At 42.7% G+C, this 22,878-nt stretch overlaps 1 protein-coding gene across 8 annotated transcripts in view; it reads right to left on the bottom strand.

Moving 5' to 3' along the window:
• Positions 1-22,878, bottom strand: part of LOC129695453 (paralemmin-2-like) — a 297,376-nt gene that overhangs the window by 140,930 nt on the left and 133,568 nt on the right. For all 8 annotated transcript variants that reach the window (XM_055632426.1, XM_055632427.1, XM_055632422.1 and 5 more), the window contains one exon: positions 1,026-1,111. In XM_055632426.1, the coding sequence (XP_055488401.1) occupies positions 1,026-1,111 (86 nt within the window). The remainder of the gene's footprint in view (positions 1-1,025; positions 1,112-22,878) is intronic.

Here is a 22,878-nt window from a genome sequence, read left to right as displayed (position 1 = left end):
GACTTTAATAGGCAAAGGTTTTTAATCCACACTTGCACGTGATGAAGAGTTGTTTTCTGTTTTACTTGGCAATAAAGCTGCAAACACGATCTTTAAAAACCATCTATGGGTTTATTACATGGCAGACAAAGGTTAAATCGTCCGTTCCAATGTTAGAAGTTTACCTTATTTAGGCATTCCCCCCCAAAATAATCTTTAACTTGTTTTTAAGCTTTTATAGGAAGTCAATAGCTGGAGAAAATGTGCAGACTTTATATTTTTCCTTTTGCATCCTCAGAATACAGTGCCACGTTTTCAAAGAAGTATTCTTTAAAGTGTGTCTATTTCTACTCAGTAACTTACCCAATCTTGCCCGGCATATTTAAGTGATATAGATTGAGGGGTGGATGTTGTCCGAGAAACATGTTTCCTAGTCTTTACCAACATGATACCAAGCCACAGTGAGGGCACCTCCAACTGTGCAGCATTCCCCTTCAGTACCACTTACATTTGTTTTCTGGTATCTGGGGTGAGATTGAAATCCACAATCTTCTGACTTAGGATAGGACCTGTATCAACGAGGGCATGGTGTTGAATGCGGAATCAAAACAAGGGATTAAGCGTAGGTCACATTGCCAAAGGGCTGAGAGCAGAATGATAAGAGATTGAAGATGGAGAGAGAAGAACATTTACTCTGAAGCAGTTGAGGTACTTCATTTTAAATCTGCAAAATACTTGCCCCATTGCAGCTTTCATTTGAAATCTTAATTAGCAGGAAAAGTGCCACAGATCTCTTGATGGCTGGGTTCAGACATAATCTCAGTGATTAATGCGACGATCTTTTAAGGCTCCAGATCATAGAACAAAGTCTCTGCACACCCAAACAAATCTGTTCCATTGCATTTCATGACAATTTGCAGCGATTATCACCTGGTTGGACTGAGCTGCTATGAGCCACAGCAAATCAGCCCTGTCTCATGTTGCCACTGCCGAGGTATGAGATATAGAGATTTTCAGGTAGTGTATTAAGGTAGGATGTGACTCACCACTGTGTCCTGTTGCGTTCCAGCGATGCCAAACTCTGTCGATTGATCCAGTTCTTTGGATTGGAAGGCGTCGCTTGCCCCTGTCCCTAAAAAAGCAACAATTGAAGCTTTCAACCAAAATTCATTTCTAACAGATGGCACAACTCAGGGTATTACATAACTTCTGAGGAGACATTGTTCATTCATCTTCTCCCATGGGTACCTTTACTCTTGGATTTGAGAGGACCAATGGAAATATTTTTCCCAGTACTGCAAAGTTTTGGGGGATAAAGAAAACCAGGAGGATTCCTTTTGCCGCAGAGACAATATGATGGACTCGGTAGAGAGAAAGCCTCCAGATGTAGACCTCCTCATGATTTGTTGACAGCTGAAACAGCAACCCTGTCATGTTAGTGTATGGTTGAATACATTTCCAAACCCAGAGTCCCTCCCACTAAGAAAGGCAAGGACAGCAGGAGCATAGAAATACCACCTCTTGCAGGTGCCCCTCTAAGTTTCTTACAGTCCTGACATGAAAATAATAGCTCTCCCTTCAATATCACTGGATCAAAATCCTTGAGCTCTCTACCTGACAGCAATGTGGGAACACCATCACCAGAAGGTGAGTGGCACAGTGGCACAATGGTAGAGTTGCTGCCTTACAGCACCAGGGACCCGGGTTCGATCCTGACTTCAGGTACTGTCTGTACAGAGTTTGTATGTTCTCCCTGTGGCCGTGTGGGTTTTGTCTGGATGCTTTCGTTTCCTCCAACTCTCCAAAGACATGCAGGTTGGTAGATTAATTGGCTTCTGTAAATTGTCCCTAGTGTATGTAGGATAGGACTAATGTAAGGGTGATCATTGGTTGATTCAAAGGGCCAAAGGGCCTTGCTGTTTCCATGCTGTATCTCTAAACTAAACTAAACCTTTCAAGAAGGGTTCCACTATCCCCATCTCAAGGGCAATAACCGTGGGCTTGTCAATGATTCCAGATCCCACAAATAAAAAAGGCAATAATATGATCCTGATTCACAAGTGAGCCATTGGAGTGAGTACTGGAACTCCCATGCTAATCTGATGCTGTTATATAGTCATAGAGTGATACAGCGTGCAAACAGGATCTTCGGCCCAACTTGCCCATACCGGCCAACAATGACCCAGCTACACTAGTCCCACTTGCCTGCGCTTGGTCCATATCCCTCCAAACCTGTCCTATCCATGTACCTGCCTAACTGTTTCTTAAATGATGGGATAGTCCCAGCCTCAACTACCTCCTCTTGTTCCGTACACCCACCACACTTTGTGTGAAAAAGTTACCCCTTGGATCCCTATTAAATCTTTTCTCCTTCACCTTGAACCTATTTCCTCTGGTCCTCGATTCCCCTACTCTCAGCAAGAGACTCTGTGCATCTACCCTATCTACAGTGTATTCCTCTCATGATTTTATACACCTCTATAAGATCACCCCTCATCCTCCTGCGCTCCAAGGAATAGAGACCCAGCCTACTCAACCTCTCCCTATAGCTCACACCCTCTAGTTCTGGCAACATCTTCGTAAATCTTTTCTGAACCCTTTCAAGCTTGACAATATCTTTTCTATAACATGGTGCCCAAAACTGAACACAATATTCTAAATGCGGCCTCACCAAATTCACAAGTAGGGGAATCGAGAACCAGAGGACAGGTTTAAGGTGAAGGGGGAAAGATTTAATAGGGTACAGAGGAGTAACTTTTCCACACAAATGATGGTGGGTGTATGGAACGAGCTGCCAGAGGAGGTAGTTGAGGCAGGCGCTATTGCAACGTTTAAGAAACAATTAGACAGGTACACGGATGCAACAGGTTTAAAGGAAAATGGGCCAAACACAGGCAGGTGTGATTAGTGTAGATGGGACAATTTGGTCTGTGGGCAAGTTGAGCCGAAGGATCTCTTTCCACACGCTATGACTATTTATTGCCTCTTTCCATTCAGATAAACCATCTTTTCATTCCTCTTACTGAAGTGCATGACTTTGCACTTCCCTGTGTTAAACTCCATTTGCCCAGTCACTCAACTGTCTAAATCTTTTCCCCTTCACCTTGAACCTATGTCCTCTGGTCCTCGATTCCCCTACTCTGGGCAAGAGACTCTGAGGACATGGATAGGCAATGTTTCTGGTCGGGATCCTTCTTCAGATTCAGAAGTTTAAAAAAGTCTCCCGACCTGAAAAATCACCTATTCATATCCTCCAGAGATGCTGCCTGACCCACTGAGTTACTGCAGCACTTTGTGTTTTTTCTGTTAACCACCATCTGCAGTTCCTTGCTTCACCAGTGGTTATCACACACTGGGCCCAGATTCTGCAGTTGTACAGGGCCCTAGTGAGACCACACCTGGAGTATTGTGTGCAGTTTTGGTCCCCTAATTTGAAGAAGGACATTCCTGTTATTGAGGGAGTGCAGCGTAGGTTCACAATGTTAATTCCCGGTATGGCGGGACTGTCATATGCTGAGAAAATGGAGCGGCTGGACTTGTATCCTCTGGAATTTAGAAGGATGAGAGAGAATCTTATTGAAACATATAGGATTATTAAGGGTTTGGACACGCTAGAGGCAGGAAACGTGTTCCCGATGTTGGGAGAGTCCAGAACCTGGGACCACAGTTTAAGAATAAGGGGTAAGGTAATTAGAATGGAGACGAGGGGACAAGGAAACACTTTTTCACATAGAGAGTTGTGAGTCTGTGGAATTCTCTGCCTGAGAGGGCGGCGGAGGCAGGTTCTCTGGATACTTTCAAGAGAGAGCTAGATAGGGCTCTTAAAGATATCAGTCAGGGGATATGGGGAGAAGGCAGGAACGGGGTACTGATTGTGGATGATCAGCCATGATCACATTGAATGGTGGTGCTGGCTCGAAGGGCCAAATGGCCTACTTCTGCACCTATTGTCTATATCCTACAATGCCACTTTCTGAAAGGCTATCCACGAATCAGAATCCAAATTCCCTCTACCCTAAAATTGTGCTATCAGGACCATTGCCTATTTATGTCCTCCTGAGATGCTGTCTGACCCGCTGAGTCAGATCTGCCAAACCAAAGCAAAAGGATTGCAGAATGGTGTTTTAGATAAAAGATATCCCTGGCCTACAGACCAGCCACCAATCCAATAAGTTGTTGGGCAAGTGCTGGAATAAATGTAACATCCAAATGCGTCCGATTTTTAGTAACTTTGTCGCTTTAGCTGTATTTAGTCAGGACCACTTTTGTCCGCTGGCAGGTTGCAGATGTTCAAGTGCTTGACTGCAAGGCCAACACACTGATATAGTGACAAGGGTTTTCAGCATTCTTGAAGGCACTGTTTTTGGATGAGATATTAAGTTGAATCCCCATCGGTCCACTCAGAAGTCAGAATAATATTCAGTGGCACGTACTCGAAGTGAGTGAATTCAACTGCTCCTGACCCAATGTTTACCCCTGACCCCTAACATTACTGAAACAGTTTGCCACGTTGTTTATGTTTGGGCGGGATCTTGCCATGTGCAGATTGTCTTCTGCGGTTTGGACTTTAGTGATGTTCCTTTAGCACCACTTGTAAACAACAAAATACTGTGATCATGAAGACCTCAAAAAATGTTTTTTCTGTTCTTTCCTCATTGAATTTCCCCCACTATCACTGTCTCCTTGGCTTGCTACATTGACAGGTGGCATATTCATTGACAAGTTTCACAGCCTCCCACTACTTCCTCTCAGGATGCGGGTCTGAACTTCAAATTCATTGAGTAAATGAGCGGGATGTGTGAAAAGCCATGAATCGAATCTTCTCCAAGAAGAAAATCTGGGAGAGAGGGGGGAATTTGAAAGCCAAATGTGCAAACAGTCTAAGTTGTTGGATGTCCCTGGGCAGCAGGCACTGAACGAAAGAGAAAGTGACTCTGAAACGCACTGCCCTCATCCAGAACCAAATGCTCCTGTTGAGTTAAGCAGATGGGATGAGGTAACGCTTGCTCTTACTAATCCCTCCCCAGGACACTGTTACTCAAGTTACATTTGACACTTATCTCCCACCCTCATGGCAGAAGAGAGAGCTGGGAGCAGGTTCCAGTGCCATCTGTTAACTGAAAGAGAGCCTCCCTCATGATGAACGGTGTGCAGTGAACTGAACAGAGGCCTCTATTGTTCTTGCAGACTGCAGGACCTGGTTAATAGCTGCCCTGGGATCTTTGAACTTGTGTTGTATACGTTAGAATGTTGGTGGAGGCATGTTGCCAGGCAAACTCAAACTAAACACTTTCATCTAAATTGGGTCACGGCAAGTTATGGAAACTTTACATCACATCACACAGAATGCCCAGCACGGAAATAGGTCCATTCCAGTGATGTTGCTCCACACAATCCTTCACCTATATCTTTCCATCTTACCCATTCATCTTGCATTTGATTTCCTTTCTTCCCTGATTTTCCCTTAATTCCATAGATGCTCCAGCTACTCAGGGTGACGAGAATTCCACACTGCAAATGTACTTGGAGAAAGACCTTTCCTGCAAATGTCTTATGGTGGGTTTAAGTTTAGTTTAATTTAGCGAGTCCCCATTCACACTAGTTCAATGTTGTCCCAGTTTCTCATCCACTCCCTAGACACTAGGTGCAATTTTCACAGATGCCAATTAAGCTACAAACCCACGCATCTGGGGATGTGGGAGGAAACTGGAGCACCTGGGGAAAATCCACTCTGTCAAGGATGAGCTTGCAAACTCCACTACCTGATGTCAGGATTGAACCTGGGTCTCTGGCACTGTGAGGCAGTAGTTCTACCAGCTGTGCCACTGTACCAACCTTATGGCTCTTAATCTTGGTTTCTGCACAGGGCAGGACAGTGGCACGGCGGTAGAGTTGCTGCCTCACAGTGGCAGAGACCCGGGTTTGATCTTGACGTTGGTTGCTGTCTGTACGGAGTTTGCATTTTCTCCCTGTGATTGTGCGGGATTTCTCCGGCTGCTCCGGTTTCTTCACACATTGCAAAGGCTTGTAGGCTTGTAGGTTTGTAGATTGTTTGGCTTCTGTAAATTGTCCCTGGCATACAGGATAGAACTAGCGTACGGGTGGTTGCTGGTTGGCACAGACTCAGTGGGACAAAGGGCCTATTTCCACGCTGTATCCCTAAACTAAACAGATGTAGTGGAAACATATTAATTTGCTATTTTTTAAATCCAAATTCATTCCAAGATGTGGCTGACTCCGGGGTCTTTGTCAATTTCCACAATCGGTAGCAGGGTAATTACAGAGGGCAGTTATAAGCCAAACATTGTTGTTGGCTGTAGTCACATATTGCCAGATCAAATAAGGATGGCATTTGCCTTTCCTGAGGAAGTATTAAGCAGGTGTACATTTATAAGATACCAGTAGTTTGATGGTTATCATTCATGATGCTACAGTGATGTGAACTCAGAACTCCAGGTCAGAGGTCAAGGGTTCTGGATACCAGCTCATTACCAACCACTGTGTTACTTTCTACTATCATAACTTTAAGGTAGACAAAAATGCTGGAGAAACTCAGCGGGCGAGGCAGCATCTATGGAGCGAAGGAAATAGGAAACCCTTCTTCAGACTGATGTGGGGGGTAGGGGTGGGTGGGGGGGGGGGGGGGGGGGGGGGGGGAAAAAGAATGGAAGAGGTGGAGCCAGTGGGCTGAGGGAGAGCTGAGAAGGGGAGGAGAAAGCAGGGACTACCTGAAATTAGAGAAGTCAATGTTCATACCGCTGGGGTGTAAACTGCCCAAGCGAAATATGAGGTGCTGCTCCTCCTATTTATGGTGGTTCTCACTCTGGCGATGGAGGAGGCCCAGGACAGAAAGGTTGGATTCGGAATGGGAGGGGGAGTTGAAGTGCTGAGCCACCGGGAGATCGGGTTGGTTATTGCGAACAGAGCAGAGGTGTTCGGCAAAGCGATCGCCAAGCCTACGCTTGCCAGCATTTTTGTCTACCTTTTATTTTCCAGCATCTGCAGTTCCTTCTTAAACATCATAACTTTAAGCATCTCTTTCAAGTCACCTATCAGCCTTATTTTTGGTAGAAAACAGTGCCGCAGCCTGTAGGGAAGGAATAGTGAGGATGTCAGTGACTGCTGGAATATTGATGAAAGAAATGAAAGACTGATGAAAGAAATGAAACTGAATTTCTGATCTGGCAAACTGATGAATGAAAGAGGACCAGGCATATATGTGGAGGGAACAGACTGGATCTTCAGACTGAAGATAGGTCCTCGTGTGAAACATGGTCTATTTATTTTTCTCCACAGATGCTGTCTGGCCTGCTGAATTCCTCCAGTGGTTTGTTTTTTAATAGTGGGGTCAGCTAATGCCCGTCCCACTTAGGAAACCTGAAAGGAAACCTCTGGAGACTTTGTGCCCCACCCAAGTTTTCCGTGCGATTCACAGGGTTTTTTTGTCAGTCTCCCTACCTGCTTCCACTACCTGCAACCTACAGCATCCACCTGCAACCTCCGGGAACCGCACGGAAACCTTGGGTGGGGCGCAAAGTCTCCAGAGGTTTCCGTTCAGGTTTCCCAAGTGGGACAGGGGCATAACTGAATGTAGTTGAGCTTTTGCTTATTTGGCAGTCTAAATAAAACTGAGCTTAAAATCTCTCCATCCAAACATCCAGGGGGACAGATATTAATTTGTGAATGATCAGGCATGTGTGCAGAAATTTAAAATTGTCAAAAGAACTAGAAAAATGGATGGTGGAAGTATGAAATAGAGACAGTAAAATGTGAATGTATTCCTCAGGTTGAACGGCATCTGTGGAGAAAGAAACAGAGGGAAACTAATAAAAGGACATCAACCTGAAACATTAACTGTTTCTCTCTCCACAGCTTGTGTCTGTCCTGCTGCATGTTTCGAGCATTTTCTATTTTTAATGTAAACTTATTAACCATTTGGGGGCATTGTTCAGGTCCTTTATGTTCCTCAGTGTGTCCGTGACATTGTGCCTATTCTCACGATCACCAGGAGTTCCCGGCAACCCTTTGATGCCCACTGCACATGCCCCTGTAATCGGGTTGAAGGGCCGGAACTGAGTTGTTACACCATGTTATACCTTTCCTCATTGATCTCACATGGGCTTCCGATGCCGTTCTCATCCACTTCACATCAAGTCAAGACCCACCTCATGTTGTGTTATTGAAGGAATAATGTTGCAACGAGCAACACTGCAGTAAAATTAACTGCACCTTTATCTGACAAAGGGTTTTTGACTTGAAACGCCAGCTCTGTTTCTCTTTCCACAGATGCCGCCTGACCTGCTGAGCGGTTTTTCAGCTATTTTTGTTTTTATTTCGGATTTTCGGCATCTGTGGTTGATGTTTTGGGGGATTTGAACCTTCAGCTCTCTGTATCCTGATGATTTATACCCATGTCAGCCGCCCTCACACTCTAATGCTCTCATCCCCTAACCCCCATCAACCCCCATCATCTTCCCTTGGCTCGCTCGTCTTTACAAGAGGTTGATAATATTTGGTCCAAAGCCTTGAGAAAATGGGGCTGCCCCCTTTGCATGGAAGAAGTTCACATGGGAAGTTCAAAATGATGGCACATTTGAAAGAGAGCAAATTGTTTCCACTGGCAGTATACTGAAATTTAAAATAGACAACTTAAAAGAACAACATAGGGATAGTTAATTTAAAAACACAGTGAATTATTATGAACCAGAATTGGATTTAATATCAGTCTGAAAGGAATTTGACAAATAATTGTTTGGAAAAAATTGCTGTAGGAAATAATAATTGGTAGATCCTACAAAAAGCTAGCACTGGTATAATGGGTTCAGAAGCCTCATTCACTGCTATTTGATTATGTGGAGATCATCTTGTGCACTGATTTGGATTTTCACATACAGTGGTTTCTATGAAGGAGCTGTAAGCAATTGAATAATTGTAGTTGATAATAAAGGAAGTCACAAGCTTGGAGTTAACGCAAGTTAAATTATTACATAAATTTGACGCTACCAGATCAGATTAATTTCTATAATTTTTAGTTACTTTAATGCAAAGTTATTGAGCTATCAACCATGCCCCATACACATGATGGTCAGACTAATGCATCATAAACAAATACCCCCTTCCCTCTACTCACCCTCTCAACTTCTTACACACCATCCCTGCAGCCATATATTTTATTGAGGTTAAAGACAAGGAAAGAAACCCTGGGATAAATTATTTAGTATACAATGTAAGTGCTCATTCCTGTTGTTAATGAATCATTTGTTTTGTTTTAGAAGCAGTTCTTGTTGTTGTTTGAACTATATTCACCAAGGAAAAGGACTTGGAAGACAATGAGATTAGTGTGGGGAATACTAATATGCTTAGTCGGTTTAAAATCAAGGAGGAGGTGATGCTGGGGCTCTTGAAGAGCATTAAGGTGGATACATTCCCAGGGCCTGATGGGATCTATCCCAGGTTATTGGGAGAGACAAGCGAGGAGATTACAGGGCCCTGATGTCAATCTTTGTATCTTCTCTGGCAGCAGGAAAGATTCCATAAGACTAGAGAGTAGCCAACGTTGTTCCTTTGTTTATGAAGGGAAGTAGAAATAACCCAGGCCTCAAAGCCACACGTTAGTGGTAGAGAAGATATTAGAGAGGATTGTTCGGGATATGATTTAATCTTATTTGGAAGGGAATAGGCCAATTAGGGACAGTCAACATGGCGTTCTAGGTTCAAGGGGCAGAATTAGGTTTTAGGAGCAGAATTAGGCCATTCGACCCATCATAGCTGATCTACCTTTCCCTCTCAACCCCATTCTCCTGCCTTCTCCCCATAACCCCTGACACCCTTACTGATCAAGAATCTGTCAATATCTGCCTTAAAAATAATCCGCCTTGATTTAGCCTCCACAGCTATGTGTGGTAATGAATTCCACAAATTCACCACCCTCTGCCTAAATAAATTATTTCTCATTTCGATCCAGTTCTTTTTACTATTTGGTATGTTTCAATGAAGCTCCCCTCCATCATCCTTCTAAACTCCAGCGAGTACGGACTCAGTGCCTTAAAATGCTCATCATATGTTAACCCAATTATTTGTGGGATTATTCTTGTATACCTCCTCTGGACCCTCTCCAAGGCCAGCACTTCCTTCCTCAGATATGGGGCTAAACTGCTTTGTCCATGGCAGGTCATAGCTTATGAGCTCGACTGAGTTTTCTGAGGTGGTGACAAAGGTGATTGACGAGAGTAAAGCAGTAGATGTTGTCCACATATATTTTTTGTAAGGCATTTGATAAAATCTCTCATGGTAGGCTGATCCAGAAAGTTAAGATGCTTGGGATCTACAGTGACTTGGTCATTTGGATTCAGAACTGGCTTAATCATAGAAGACTCATAGAGGGTTGTGGTGGAGGGTGTTATTCTGGCTGGAGGTCTGTCACCAGTGGAATTCTGCAGCAATCTGAGCTGGGACCTCTGTTGTTTGATCGGTATAAATGATTTTGACCAAAATGTAGAAGAGTTGATGAGTGAGTTTGCAGATTACACCAAAATTACTGGAGTCACAGAGCGTGCGAAAGGCTATCAAAGTATACAGCAAGATATAGGTCAGCCACATAAATGGGCAGTGAATTGGCAGACTTGGTTTAATCTGAGTAAGTGTGAGGTGCTGCACTTTGGGACGTTGAATTTAAGTGGACAGTATATAGTTCATGGCAACTTTAACTGTAGTGATGTATAGAGAGATCGAAGTGCATAGCTCCCTGAAAGTGGCAACACAAGTAGACAGAGAGGTAAATGAATCATAAAGTACGCTTGCCTTCATGTCTCAGGGCATTGAGTATCAGTCATGTTGCAGCTTTATAAGACTTACAGGGTTAGGTTTGGAGTATTGTGTGCAGTTCTGGTCGTCCTATAGCAGGAAGGATGTGTAGGGTTTGGAGAGGCTGTAGAAGAGGTTTATCAAAATGCTATCTCGATTAGAAGGTATTATCTAAAAGTAGAGGTTGGATAAATGTGGATTATGTTCTCTGGAGAAGAGATGCTGAGGAACAACTCGATAGAAGGATGAGCATCATGAGAGGCATAAATATGGTAAACAGTCAGAACCTTTTTTTTCTAGGGTGATAATGTCAAAGGTTAAAGATCATAACTTTAGGGGGGGAGGGGATAAGTTTAACGGACATGTTTGGGGCAAGGTTTTTTACACAGAGGTGGTGGGTGCCTGGAACATGCTGCCAGGGGTGGTGGTGGAGACAGATACAATAATGGCATTTAAGAGGCTTTTGGATAGGCACACAGATATGCAGGGAATGGAGGGATATCGATCATCTATAGGCAGGTGAAATTAGGTGAACTTGGTGTCATATTCGGCATGGTTATTGTGGGGTGACGTTTCTGAGCTGTATTCTATGTTCAATGTAACTACTATGTTCTATGTCTCTTAAGACATTATAATTCAGTATTACTCATATCCAGGGCATTACTAACACATTAGAACTGCTGCTGTGGATACGCAGTTCAAAATAAATTCTTGGATAGCAGCAGTGTTCTCATTTCGGTAGGTGACTATAGGAGTGTGCCAATATCCACAGGCGTTTCATGGAAGCCTGCCAATGCTTTGGAGGAGATCCTATTAACCGGAAAGCTCAACTAGCTAAAATCCCTCGACTAGCTAAAATCTTTTGCTTTTCTTGATCCTCTTTGCTTCCTAACTCTCGTGCAGTTTTGAGTCCAGATAATTAAATTACCGTTACTAATTGGAAGGTCGACACAGAGGAAGTGTTTTTCAAATCAGTTCTGAAAATCCAAGCTGATCCTAGTTACTGATTCCTCATAATTTTCAAAAGTCGCCACCTTTGGAAGAACGGGCTGTTTTGTAAGACAAGATGATCATTGTTTTGAGGAACAACTGAGTAGCAGAGTGGATGAAAGGAGCCTGTCTTAACCAGGATGGTGGGTGCGTTCTACATCTTTGTTCTTGGCCACCGCTCATCACCAAGGCCTGTAGCAACAGGGGACCTTTCCCAGACCTAATGTCCGACAGCACGGACAATAATTGTTCATCATTCCAGCTCAAACCTACTGTTTAATTTGATGTCTGAAGAAGGGCTCTGGCCCGAAACGTCACCTATTCCTTTTCTCCAGAGATGCTGCCTGACCGGCTGAGATACTCCAGCATTTTGTGTCTATCTTCGGTATAAACCAGCATCTGCAGTTCCTTCCTACGCAATGTTTAATTTGAGTTTTTATGAGGTAAGGTCGGGGGGAGTTCCCCCCGCCACGGATACCATGTAATCCTGTGCTACCTGCTCCATGGCCGGATAGTCAATGACTAAACCGTCTCCCCCACCTGGTTTGCCAGTTGAGGAGGGGCTGTGGACCCCCAGCAGGACCAAAAACAAGACCTGTCAAAGGGCGGATGAACTCCTCACGAGCCAACGGCCATCCACACTTCAGTAGAAGTTGCGATCACTGTCGTACATAGCATTGTAAGGCACTGTGCCCGTTGATGTTTTCAACAATGATGATGATGATGATTTTATGATTGGTATCGTTTTTCATAATCACGGGAGAGCGGTCCAAAATTAAAAATGTTAAATGACTTAAAATTATTAAGTAACAATTTGAAGCCAAAAGTCAAAACACACATTTAAAACAAATAAAACTTTTAAACTAATGTAAATAAATGCAAGTAAAAAATGTTCACTATCTTTGCGCTAGGGTTTGACCTCCCTTTGACTTCAATCTACCGGCAGTGTGCCAGGGGAACTAGCTGTGGGATCAGCTGATGGATTGGCCAGCTGGGAACTGGGAAAACTGTATAGGTTTGCACTGCCCCTCGTGGAAGATTTATCCCATTGAGTTTCTTATCAACCTTTTTGGTTCCAAACCTAGATAGTTTAAATGAACTCGTACTGATGCCGCATGGAACACCAACGAACGACGGTGTACTGTCATTAATGGACAGACCAGTCTTTGGTTTCCCAGCCACCAGCTCCTTCCGTTTGAGTAATCTCGTTCTCTCAGACAAATTCATGGACTTCCTCGAAATACCAGAGTATCAACAATTTCCTTTCTTTCCTTAAGGAATCCATGACACATTTCTTCTTATATGCATTCTAGATGATTCAGTCCTTGAAGAACTGCATCACTGACCACTTCCCAGGAGTAAAACAATGCGTCCCTGCCCAAAATTAGTGCCTGGATTCTCAACCTGGTGATGTGAGATTGTGATCCGATGCACAGACTTTTGTTGTGTGGGAGGGGTGAAGTATTTCTACACTGCCTTCTCCATCCATCAAATGGATAAAGGGGCTCATGTTGTCGACCTCTCCGTGGTGAGCCCTGTCAACTGACCTCAGTCAGGCGAATGACACCAAACAGAGACAGAAGCAGAGATAATGCATCCTCAGTTGTTGCAGCTTGCAGCCCGAATGCAACCTAGGTCGCGGCGGCTTGGCGCCAACCTGGAGCATGTGCCCTTTTTAGGACGGGCACCTATGGGTGTCGAACCGGATGGCATCACCCTGCTGCAGTTGAATGTGGAAGGCCTAACCGGGAGTCCGCGGGTCCCTGCTGGAAGACCGCTTTTCGGGGCTTCCGCAACGGCGACTTCTCCCGCCCGAGTTATGGGGTTGAAAATTACCTGCAGCAGGGCCTTACATCGCCCAGCGCGGCTTTAAATGGCCGCGGGACTTGCTAGCGCCCGCCGGGGGCTCCAACATCAAGACCCGGAGCGCGGCCTTGCATCACCCGGCGCGGCTTTAATGGCCGCAGGACATTTACCATCACCCGCCGGGGGCTTTGACTCTGACATCGGGAGGAGAATGAGGAGTGCAGGGGAGAGGTAAGACTTTGCCTTCCATCACAGTGAGGAGGAGATTCACTGTGATGGATGTTTGTGTAAATTGTGTTGTGTCTTGGTTCTTTTTCTTGTGTGCATGACTGCAGAAACCAAATTTCGTTTGAACCTCAATGAGGTTCAAATGACAACAAATAAATTGTATTGTATTGGCTACAGCCCTTGGAGGGCGTTACATAACTTCTGCTGCCTCAAACGCAAGAAGAAAAAGATATAAAATTCATAGGCAAATGCTTGGGAACAGCTTGGTTACTTGCCTGTGGAATTATCCATGAAGTAAACGTAACCATGAGCTAAAAAAGTAAGGAAGTGAATTATTTTCATCTGACATGGTTCTAACGGGAGACCTCAGATTGTGTCCATTAGCTAATTAGAAGTTCCTATGACTGATTGGAACTGATCATTATATTGATTCAAACTTTTATCTAAACTTAGTTGCACTGATTTTATTGATGGTGCCCCCATTCCACCAATTATTCTCAAAGAATCTTGTAGCTGACAAATTAGATGTAGTGCTACTGGGGTAAACTACAGGAATCATTTAATTTGATGCAGCTATGGAATATTTCTTTAGCTTGGTGATTGGCATCAGATGTATTACATCTTCATCCGGTTAATCACTGGGCAATATTTTCCTCTGTTGTGTGTGTACTAAATACACAGTGAAATGACATGTGCATTGAACTCTGGGTCTGAAATTCAATTACATTGACATCAGTGTTGAAAAATTTTAGAAATTAAGTTCAATGTGCAATCATTATCATGCACTTAACTCACAAAATGGAAAGTGATTTCTTACTGTGTCTTTGGTGAACTTCTGCCATACACGTCATATCTATCTAATCAGTGCAGTCTCTCTCCCAGTCTGTTTGAACCATGCTATTTTCATTTAGGCATTTTATAAGAAACAACTTCTGATTAAGTATAAAACTTAATGCAACAATCAAATGTAATTTAAAGTGCCAGGACATGAATACTATTGGAAAAAGGGCAAAACTGGACCTAAGTTTAAGAAATGAAAGCAAGCAAATGGCTGGAGAGCAATTTGGAGATAATAACTATAACTGTGATTTTCAAGTGGGAAAGGTGAACCAGAAAATAAGGTTCTGAATTAGGAGAAGGCTGATTTCAACACTGTAAGACAGGACCTTGCAAAGATATACTGGAAGTAACCACTGGTAGGTATGTCTACATTGGAAATGTGAAAGGCGTTCAAAAGTCAAGTGGCAAGAGCTCCAGGCCTGCTGACAAATTTGATTGTTTTGTTTCAAAGAGGTAGAAAAGTATATTGATGAGGACAGTGCAGTTGGTGTAATAGATATGAACTTCAGGAAAGATTTTGATAAGGTCCTACAGGGGGAATTAGGCCAAAAAATCACATACTAATAGGAAACCTGAGGCTAATGAAAGAGGTAGACAAAAATGCTGGAGAAACTCAGCGGGTGAGGCAGCATCTATGGACGAAGGAAATAGGCAATGTTTCGGGTCAAAATCCTTCTTCAGACTAATGAAAGAGGGCTGATTTGTCATTGAAAACTTACGATCAGTGGTGTATAATAGTGATGGCTGGTATCCTTACTATTTATTATAAACATAACTATGGATATGAATTTGGATTTGGATCGCAAAGGGCGTTGTTAATAGTGAGCAGGGTTGTTTTAGGCGAAGGAAGATAATGATGATTTGTTAAGGTGGGCAAGGTAATAGCAGATGGATTGTGAGGTGATGCACTTCAGGAGGACTAAAAAGGGTAAGACATACACAATGAATGGAAGGTGCTAGAGAGTATTGAGGAACATTGACATTGAGGAGTATTGACGGACATTGGTGTACAAATCCAAAGATTCCTGAAGGTGGCAGCATGGGTAGATAAGATGGTTAAAGATGCATATGGGATATGGAATAGAAGAGTAGTGAGGTTATGGGACGACACTATAAATTATTGGTTAGTACTTACCTGGAATAAAGTGTGAAAGTCTGGTCACCGCCTTATAGGAAGGATATGATTGCACTGGAGAGAGTGCAGAAGATGTTGCCTGTGATGGTGCATTTCAGTTACGAGGAGAGACTGGATTTGTTTCTCTTGGAGCAGTGGAGGCAGAGGGGGGGCTGACAGAAGATATGTTCATATACAACTTCTCCTAATTGCAGAAGTGTCTGAAGCCAGAGGGCATAGGTTTTAGGTAAGGGGTACAAGGTTTAAATTGAAGCTGAAAGATAATATTCTCACCAAGAGGTAAACTGTAATCTGAAACTGCAGAAGGAGGTGGTTGAGAAAGAGACTCACAGCATTTAAGAAGCAGATATATGTGAATACTTGAATGGTCGAAGCATGGAAGACTATGAATCAGTGCTGGAAAATCAGATCAGTGCAGATGGGTACTTGATGGCCAGCAACTTGATGGGCAAAAAAGCCTGTGCTGTGTAACTGCATGATACTATGACCATTCCCATCATCAATGCCACATCACCCCCTTCTATCCCATCCCCTGCCTCCCCCTCAATTCATTAAACTTCATCCAAACACTTTGTCACTTCTTGAGGGATTTGTCTAATTGTCTATCAGCTAACCGACCTGACACAAGTGCAATTTCAGCTGAACTTCCACCTCCCACATTCTGTCATGTATTAAGCCCTGCTCACCCAACCTCAAGTGCCTCTGGTGCCCTAACATCTCAAACTAAAGACTCTCATGACTCCCATCGTGGCTTACTCCTGACCAGGAGATGGAAACTTTTCCAGAGGTAGGATATTAAACAAAACAGGAATTGCCAACATTTCATGTCTATTTTGTATTTTGTGTTAGATGTAACGGCATGGGAGAATGCACATGAAGGCCACAAATGTTGGCCTTGAACTGCTCTGGCCACATTAAAATTGGGACTTTATGTTGCAGTTGTGCAGGGTGTTGGTGAGACCACACTTGGAGTATTAATTTAGTTTAGAGATACAGCACGGAAAACCGGCCCTTCGTCCCATTGAGCCCATGCCGACCAACAATTCCCATACACTAACACTATCCTGCACACCAGCGAAAATTTACAATTTCTACCAAAGATAAATTAACCCACAAACCTGTACGTCTTTGGAGTGTGGGAGGAAACCGGAGCACCCGGGGAGATCCCACGCTGTCATGGGGAGAACGTGCAAACTCCACACAAGCAGCACCTGCAGTCGGGATCAAACCTGGGACTTTGGCGCTGTAAAGCAGCAACTTGACCGCCGTGCCACCGTGTCAGCCCTATTGTGTTCCATTTTGGTCACCCTGCTATAGGAATGATGGCATTAAGCTGGAAAGGGTGCAGAGACGATTTACAAAGTTGTTGCCAAGATTCGAGGGACTGAGTTATAGGGAGAGGCTGGACTGATTTGGCTTGATTTCTTGGAGCATGTGATATTATAAAGGTGTATAAAATCATGTGGAAGCATACACTTTGGCAGCATGATGTTATTCATGTAGTCTTTGCGTTGACTGGATAGCATGCAAACAAAATCTTCTCACTGTATCTCAGTACACGTGACTATCATAAACTAAACTAAGGTAGGCTGAATGCCCAGTCTTTTCCCCAGGTAGGGGAATCAAGTACCAGAGTGCTCCATGTTCGTATATGGAGCGATGGAGTGTTATGGCAGCGCAGTTAACACTCATATATCGAGTGTTTTAGGCAGCTACAATAACAATATTTGAAAGACAATTTGACAGGTACATTTGGAATGGTTCAGAGGGATATGGGCTAAACACCGCAACTGTGACTAGCTTAGATGGGGCATCTTGTTTGGCATTGACCAGTTGGGCTGAAGGGCCCGTTTCTGCATATCCATTTATTTTACCTTTTCTCCTGCTCCAACATATTTTCTGTATTCTCCTTCAATTTGGAAAGATGTTGAATGACTTTGGGTTTGTACATTATCCTTTGTGTGATTACCATTCAGTTATATAACAATGTTTTGTTCTATGGCTGAATGCGAGATGCTTCTTTTTGTGTCTGCATGTTCTGTTTGGAGGGACTTGGCCTTGTTGGTTTGGAGTACCAACCACACAGACCTTCATTCCCGAACCACAGTGAAATGAAATGAAATGAACTATTTGCAAATACATCCAGTTTCTCAAAAGCAGCTCAGTTGGTAGAGCTTGCACCTCTGGAGCTACTGAACCTGTGCCTCTCTCCAGAGACTGAAGGATAAAGTACTGAGGGAGTGATACTTTGTTGAAGTTGCCATCTTGTGAATGAGATATTAAACTGAACACCTCTTTATCCACCCAGGAATATCTAAAACAATCCCACATAACTATTCTGAAGGAGGAAAAATAATTTATCCTCAGTGTCCTGGCTGTTATTTAGACTTCAACCAATATCACTAAAATGGACAGCCTGGTAATTTGTACGGTTATTTATGAGACTATGTTGAGTACAAAGTGGCTGCCATGCCTGCTATACTGCAAAGTGCCTGCTTGCTGTACTGCATTGATGACTACACGTTTAAATACCATGACTATACTTTTAAATACCATCACTTTAAAGTGCCTCTTCATTGACAGGAAAGCACTTCAGTTCATGAAGGGCATTGTACTTTTTTTTTTTTAAATGATCGACCTCAGCGTCTCATTGCCATCCCTGCAGAGAGTCCACATTGCCTAACACCCCAGGAATCCAAGTGTAAAGGGCACTTGCTTAAGGCAGTAACAAGCTGCTGCAGTAGTAGAAACAGTGAGAACAGAGGTACATGCTCGTGCAGAGTGGAAGTTAAAGAGATTAGTAACGTTTTAGTGCAAGCTGTGATATCAGAACAGTGCTTCTTCTTTTTGCAGTCTGGAGTATCTTGCAAAGTGAGGGTTAGAAAGAAATGTAGCAGAGACCATCTTGTGTAGACTGTGTAGAGCCAGTTTATTCATATTAATCCAGTACAGAAGAAAAGCTGAAGTTACAGCTTGGCCAGTGGCAGTTTATCAGAACAGAACAGTACAGTTCAAGTACACTTCAGGTTACAAGAGTACAGCAGAAAATGCAGCAAGTTCGAACCAGTGTTAGCACAGCATTATCCCCAGTCACCGAGCTCTTTTACATTTATTTGGCCAGAGGATTTATCAATGAAACCATGGTGTTTCCTCTCTCCCTCCCTCTCCCAACAACCTCCCCCCACCCCCCTCCTCTCTTGATGCAGTGGCACTCTTTGGTTTTAACTGACTTTCCTGGCATACTGAATTTTCTCAATGAGAACTCTGTTAAATGATTCGAATTGTATACATTTGACAGCTGTTTAAAAACAATCTGACATGACTTTAATGGGGTAAGTGGGTGGAATTGTGGAAAGATTGTAACAAAAAATATAAAAGTCGATGAAAATCAATGTAAAGAATTTTACTAATTGTGCTTCATGTCATTTTACATTGACAACTGGAATTTTTTCTCTTGCTGAATGCCAGATAAGAGGTTGCTCAAAGTATTAATACATTGAGAAGCCTTTTAGATTTGACCCAGTTAAATGGAATGATTGAAGAAGTACTTAACGTGGTAGCCTTGGCACTTGCACAGCCTTGAGCTCAGCACATGCACCTGCTATGTTTTGCTGCAAGAATGGCGAGGCCCATTTCATCTAATGCCAATATCCAATTACAAACAGTTTAATTTCACTAAGTGAATGAGGAATGGCCAAATGGCAACGTTCCCCCTTCATCATTTAGCCGGCTAAGACCCAACTATTTTTTACCAGATTAACGGATACAAACTTATTCTACTGCATTGTTGTAAGAGTGCAGCGCTGCTTAGTTCCCTATTTTTGGATGAAGTATTAAACCAAGGTCTTGTCTGTCCACTCATGCAGACACCCCCAGTTCCCAAATTAATATATAACCTCAGTAGCACCATCAGAAATGATCATTTGCTGCTTATAGGAGCTGACTGCACGCAAATTGCCCGTCATGTTTCTCACAGTGACGACACTTCTAATCTATTTCATTAACTCTCAATGACTTTGGGATGTTCCTTGTGTCACAAAAGGCACTTTAGAGTTTCAAGTCTTTTGCGTTTCCAGTTCAGCTTCGTCTAAATACCCGAAAGCCCACTTCTGTTGGACAGATTAATAGCATCCTTTTTGATTGATTTTTAAAAATTTAAGATATAAAATTGGAATTTTGTAAAAATGCAAGCTAAACAAATAAAAAACAAGTAAAATAAAAGTGTGACAATAAAAGGTTGCAATAGCTAAGTGTGTATCTAATTAAACCAAATCCTTGAAATGTTCTGCAAACGTGAGAACCACAGCTTTAGCTCCACCAACTCCATTTTGAACTCGTCCTATTCTGTATTAGTTCAATCTATTACCATCTTCTCTCCGCACTTTTAGTCCTGCCTACTATAACTCCAACAGTAACACCTGCACTGTCTGATACTATATTATCTACTAAAACTCCAATCCCGCAGCTGTGCCTAGATCCATGTGTTTTTCGCACCACCCTCTGCAGTGTTGGCTTCATCTTTTGCAGCTTGTCCCACCCTTCAAGTCTTTAGCTCTACCCAAGTTAAACAATGCACATTATTGCTTTAACTCCCACCTCTACTGCTAATATTCTTTGCCCATTACTGAATTAGCACTGCCCAATGCAGAGGTAGTCCTGACTGCGACATACTTACCTCCATCCACTGCACTTGACCCATCATAGCTCTATGCTGCACAGAATAAGCACCAATAGTATCATTTGCCACAACACTGTGTTGCTGGTTATTATCAAGACCAGGATGTTGTTCATAGTCAAGACCAAGATCTTCAGCAGGGGAGATGAAGGACAATGGTGGCTGTAAATGGAGCCTGTGCACTTACAACACCCGTTTTAAATTTGCAGAAATATGCAAAATCCTGTCAAATAAATGTAGTCAAAACTAGTTTAAGCCAAAAGCCACAAAATAACAATGCATCAATCCTAAGAAGAATAGTTGCATTTCTAGAATGCAGTTCACAACCTCAGGACATCCCATAGTGCTTTACTGTCGCAGACATACTTTTGAAGTGTGATCATTATTACAATGGAGGAAATGGGGGTCGACATTTATTCACACCCCAATGTGCCTGTGATTGCATTAATCTTAAATTCTGTGGACGATCAGAAGATTTGACGCATTTTCACCATTGTGGGGGGCATGATACATTTGGCTCTATACACTTTTCCACAAATTTTAAGGCAGGTCCCCAAAGGATTTTGTTTTCAACTGTAGTGCTCATTTAGTGAAAGCAATAATGGCATTACGCTTCATCATGGGCACAACTGCGTGGAGCATTATTAGAGATGGCTCTTGCATTTACGGCCACTGTAACAATCATATTTAAAATGAAACCTTATTCTCCTACCCCACCATATCAATAGCTCAAATATACTAGTGCTAACTCTACACTTGACGAATTGCAGGCAGTAATTATTTTTGATTACATTAGAGGTGCCCTAGATTTTAATGACAATGTTGAACCTGACATTGAATAACACCTTCAGGCCAATGTCATTTTATCACCATGGTATTCTATTGTTAGATTAATGTGCAAAAGTATCAAAGCCACTTGAACCCATTGTCATTGTTGAATATGTTTTTGTATTTCTTGGTATAGGTTTGCATCTGTAAACAAAGGGAATTACAGGAATAAATGTTTACAGTGGTAAAAATGTTCATGGTGATTATGAAATATTCCCCATTGCAGTTTGAATGTAGGGCAACTCTACTGCCTTTTGAAATCTAATATTCTGCAAACATTGGTCTCAAGGAGCGAGGTCAGTGTTGATCCCATTGAACCAGAGTAATCGGAAAGCAAATACTGTGAGGGAACTAGTGCAGGCATCTTTAAGGGACTCTAGGATCTTCACTGAGGTGATCACTGAGCACTTGATCAAATTCTGCCTGCAACAGCTACCAACTATGAATGGCACCATAATAAGATAAGGAGTTGGTCATTTAGAACAAATATGTAGATTGATTCCCTTAAACTGAAAATATATACATCTTTGAAGTTTGCTGCCCCAAAGAGCTCCAGATGTTCAGTCATTGAGTATATTCAAAGGATTTGAAGTGATTGAGCAGGAGAACGCATTTGAGGTAGAGGAACAGGTGTAAGCTTATTGATTGACAGAACAGGTGAAGGGGGGCACGTTGCCTATTCCCACTTCTATTCCTCATGTGCTCTTGCCATATGAGAGTTTGTTTTTCAGATTATTGAAGCAAGTTCTTTTCAACACTATAAAAATATATCATAGCATTAGTAACAAAGAGACCTCATTATGAAAGGTTTAGCAATTGATTAGCCCTCAAGCTCTGCAAAACACCTTACAGCACCACTCTCCCAAGCTATTCCCCCCAAGGTCATCACAATGATATTGAGGGACACATGGACTGTAAATTCCATGCAGGATCAGTAGTCTTTGAAATAAGACTTTGGGATATTTAAAGAATGTCCCTGCCTCCATTTCCTGGGCTTCTGAGTCTCCTTGGGGGCATAAGGAAGAAAGCATCCAGCTTGACGAGTTTGACAAAGGAATTTTTACCTCAGCAGCTGAATTAATGGCAAGACTCAACATCCTCCATAGTTTGGTCTAAGGATTGAACAGATGATCAAAATAAAAATAAATCACATGATAATCCCTCTATACGCACATGAATTTTAGGATGGGTTACGTACAGTGTATTTTTCCTCTGTGTATACTTTGACCACTCTCTTTTCCCTGAGTTGTACAATAATGTGCCTCCCACCCAAAAGTGGCAATTGAAAATGATTTTTACTTTTAAACAAAATATTCACTTCTTAAGATTGCACGTATTCAGTCGTGAGTAATTTTATATTTTTGCCACATTCAGGGCAGCCTACTGATTCCTTGGTTCAAAGGGAATTTCACTAAACAGGATGAACATGCCTTTGGCAGAGAGATCAACCCCTTTAAGATATAAATCTAAGGTGACATGTAGAAGGATTGGAGATGAGTTGAGGAATTTATTCACGTACAGTGGTGGCCTGGAATGCAATGCTTGAATGTACAATGGAAGAAGAAACTCTCATCGCAATTAAAAGGTGCCTGGA

This window comes from Leucoraja erinacea, chromosome 3, assembly GCF_028641065.1.
Source record: "Leucoraja erinacea ecotype New England chromosome 3, Leri_hhj_1, whole genome shotgun sequence".
Taxonomy (NCBI): Eukaryota; Metazoa; Chordata; class Chondrichthyes; order Rajiformes; family Rajidae; genus Leucoraja; species Leucoraja erinaceus.
The sequence above is the reverse complement of the archived record's forward strand: the minus strand, read 5'-3'. Positions and strand labels throughout refer to the sequence as shown.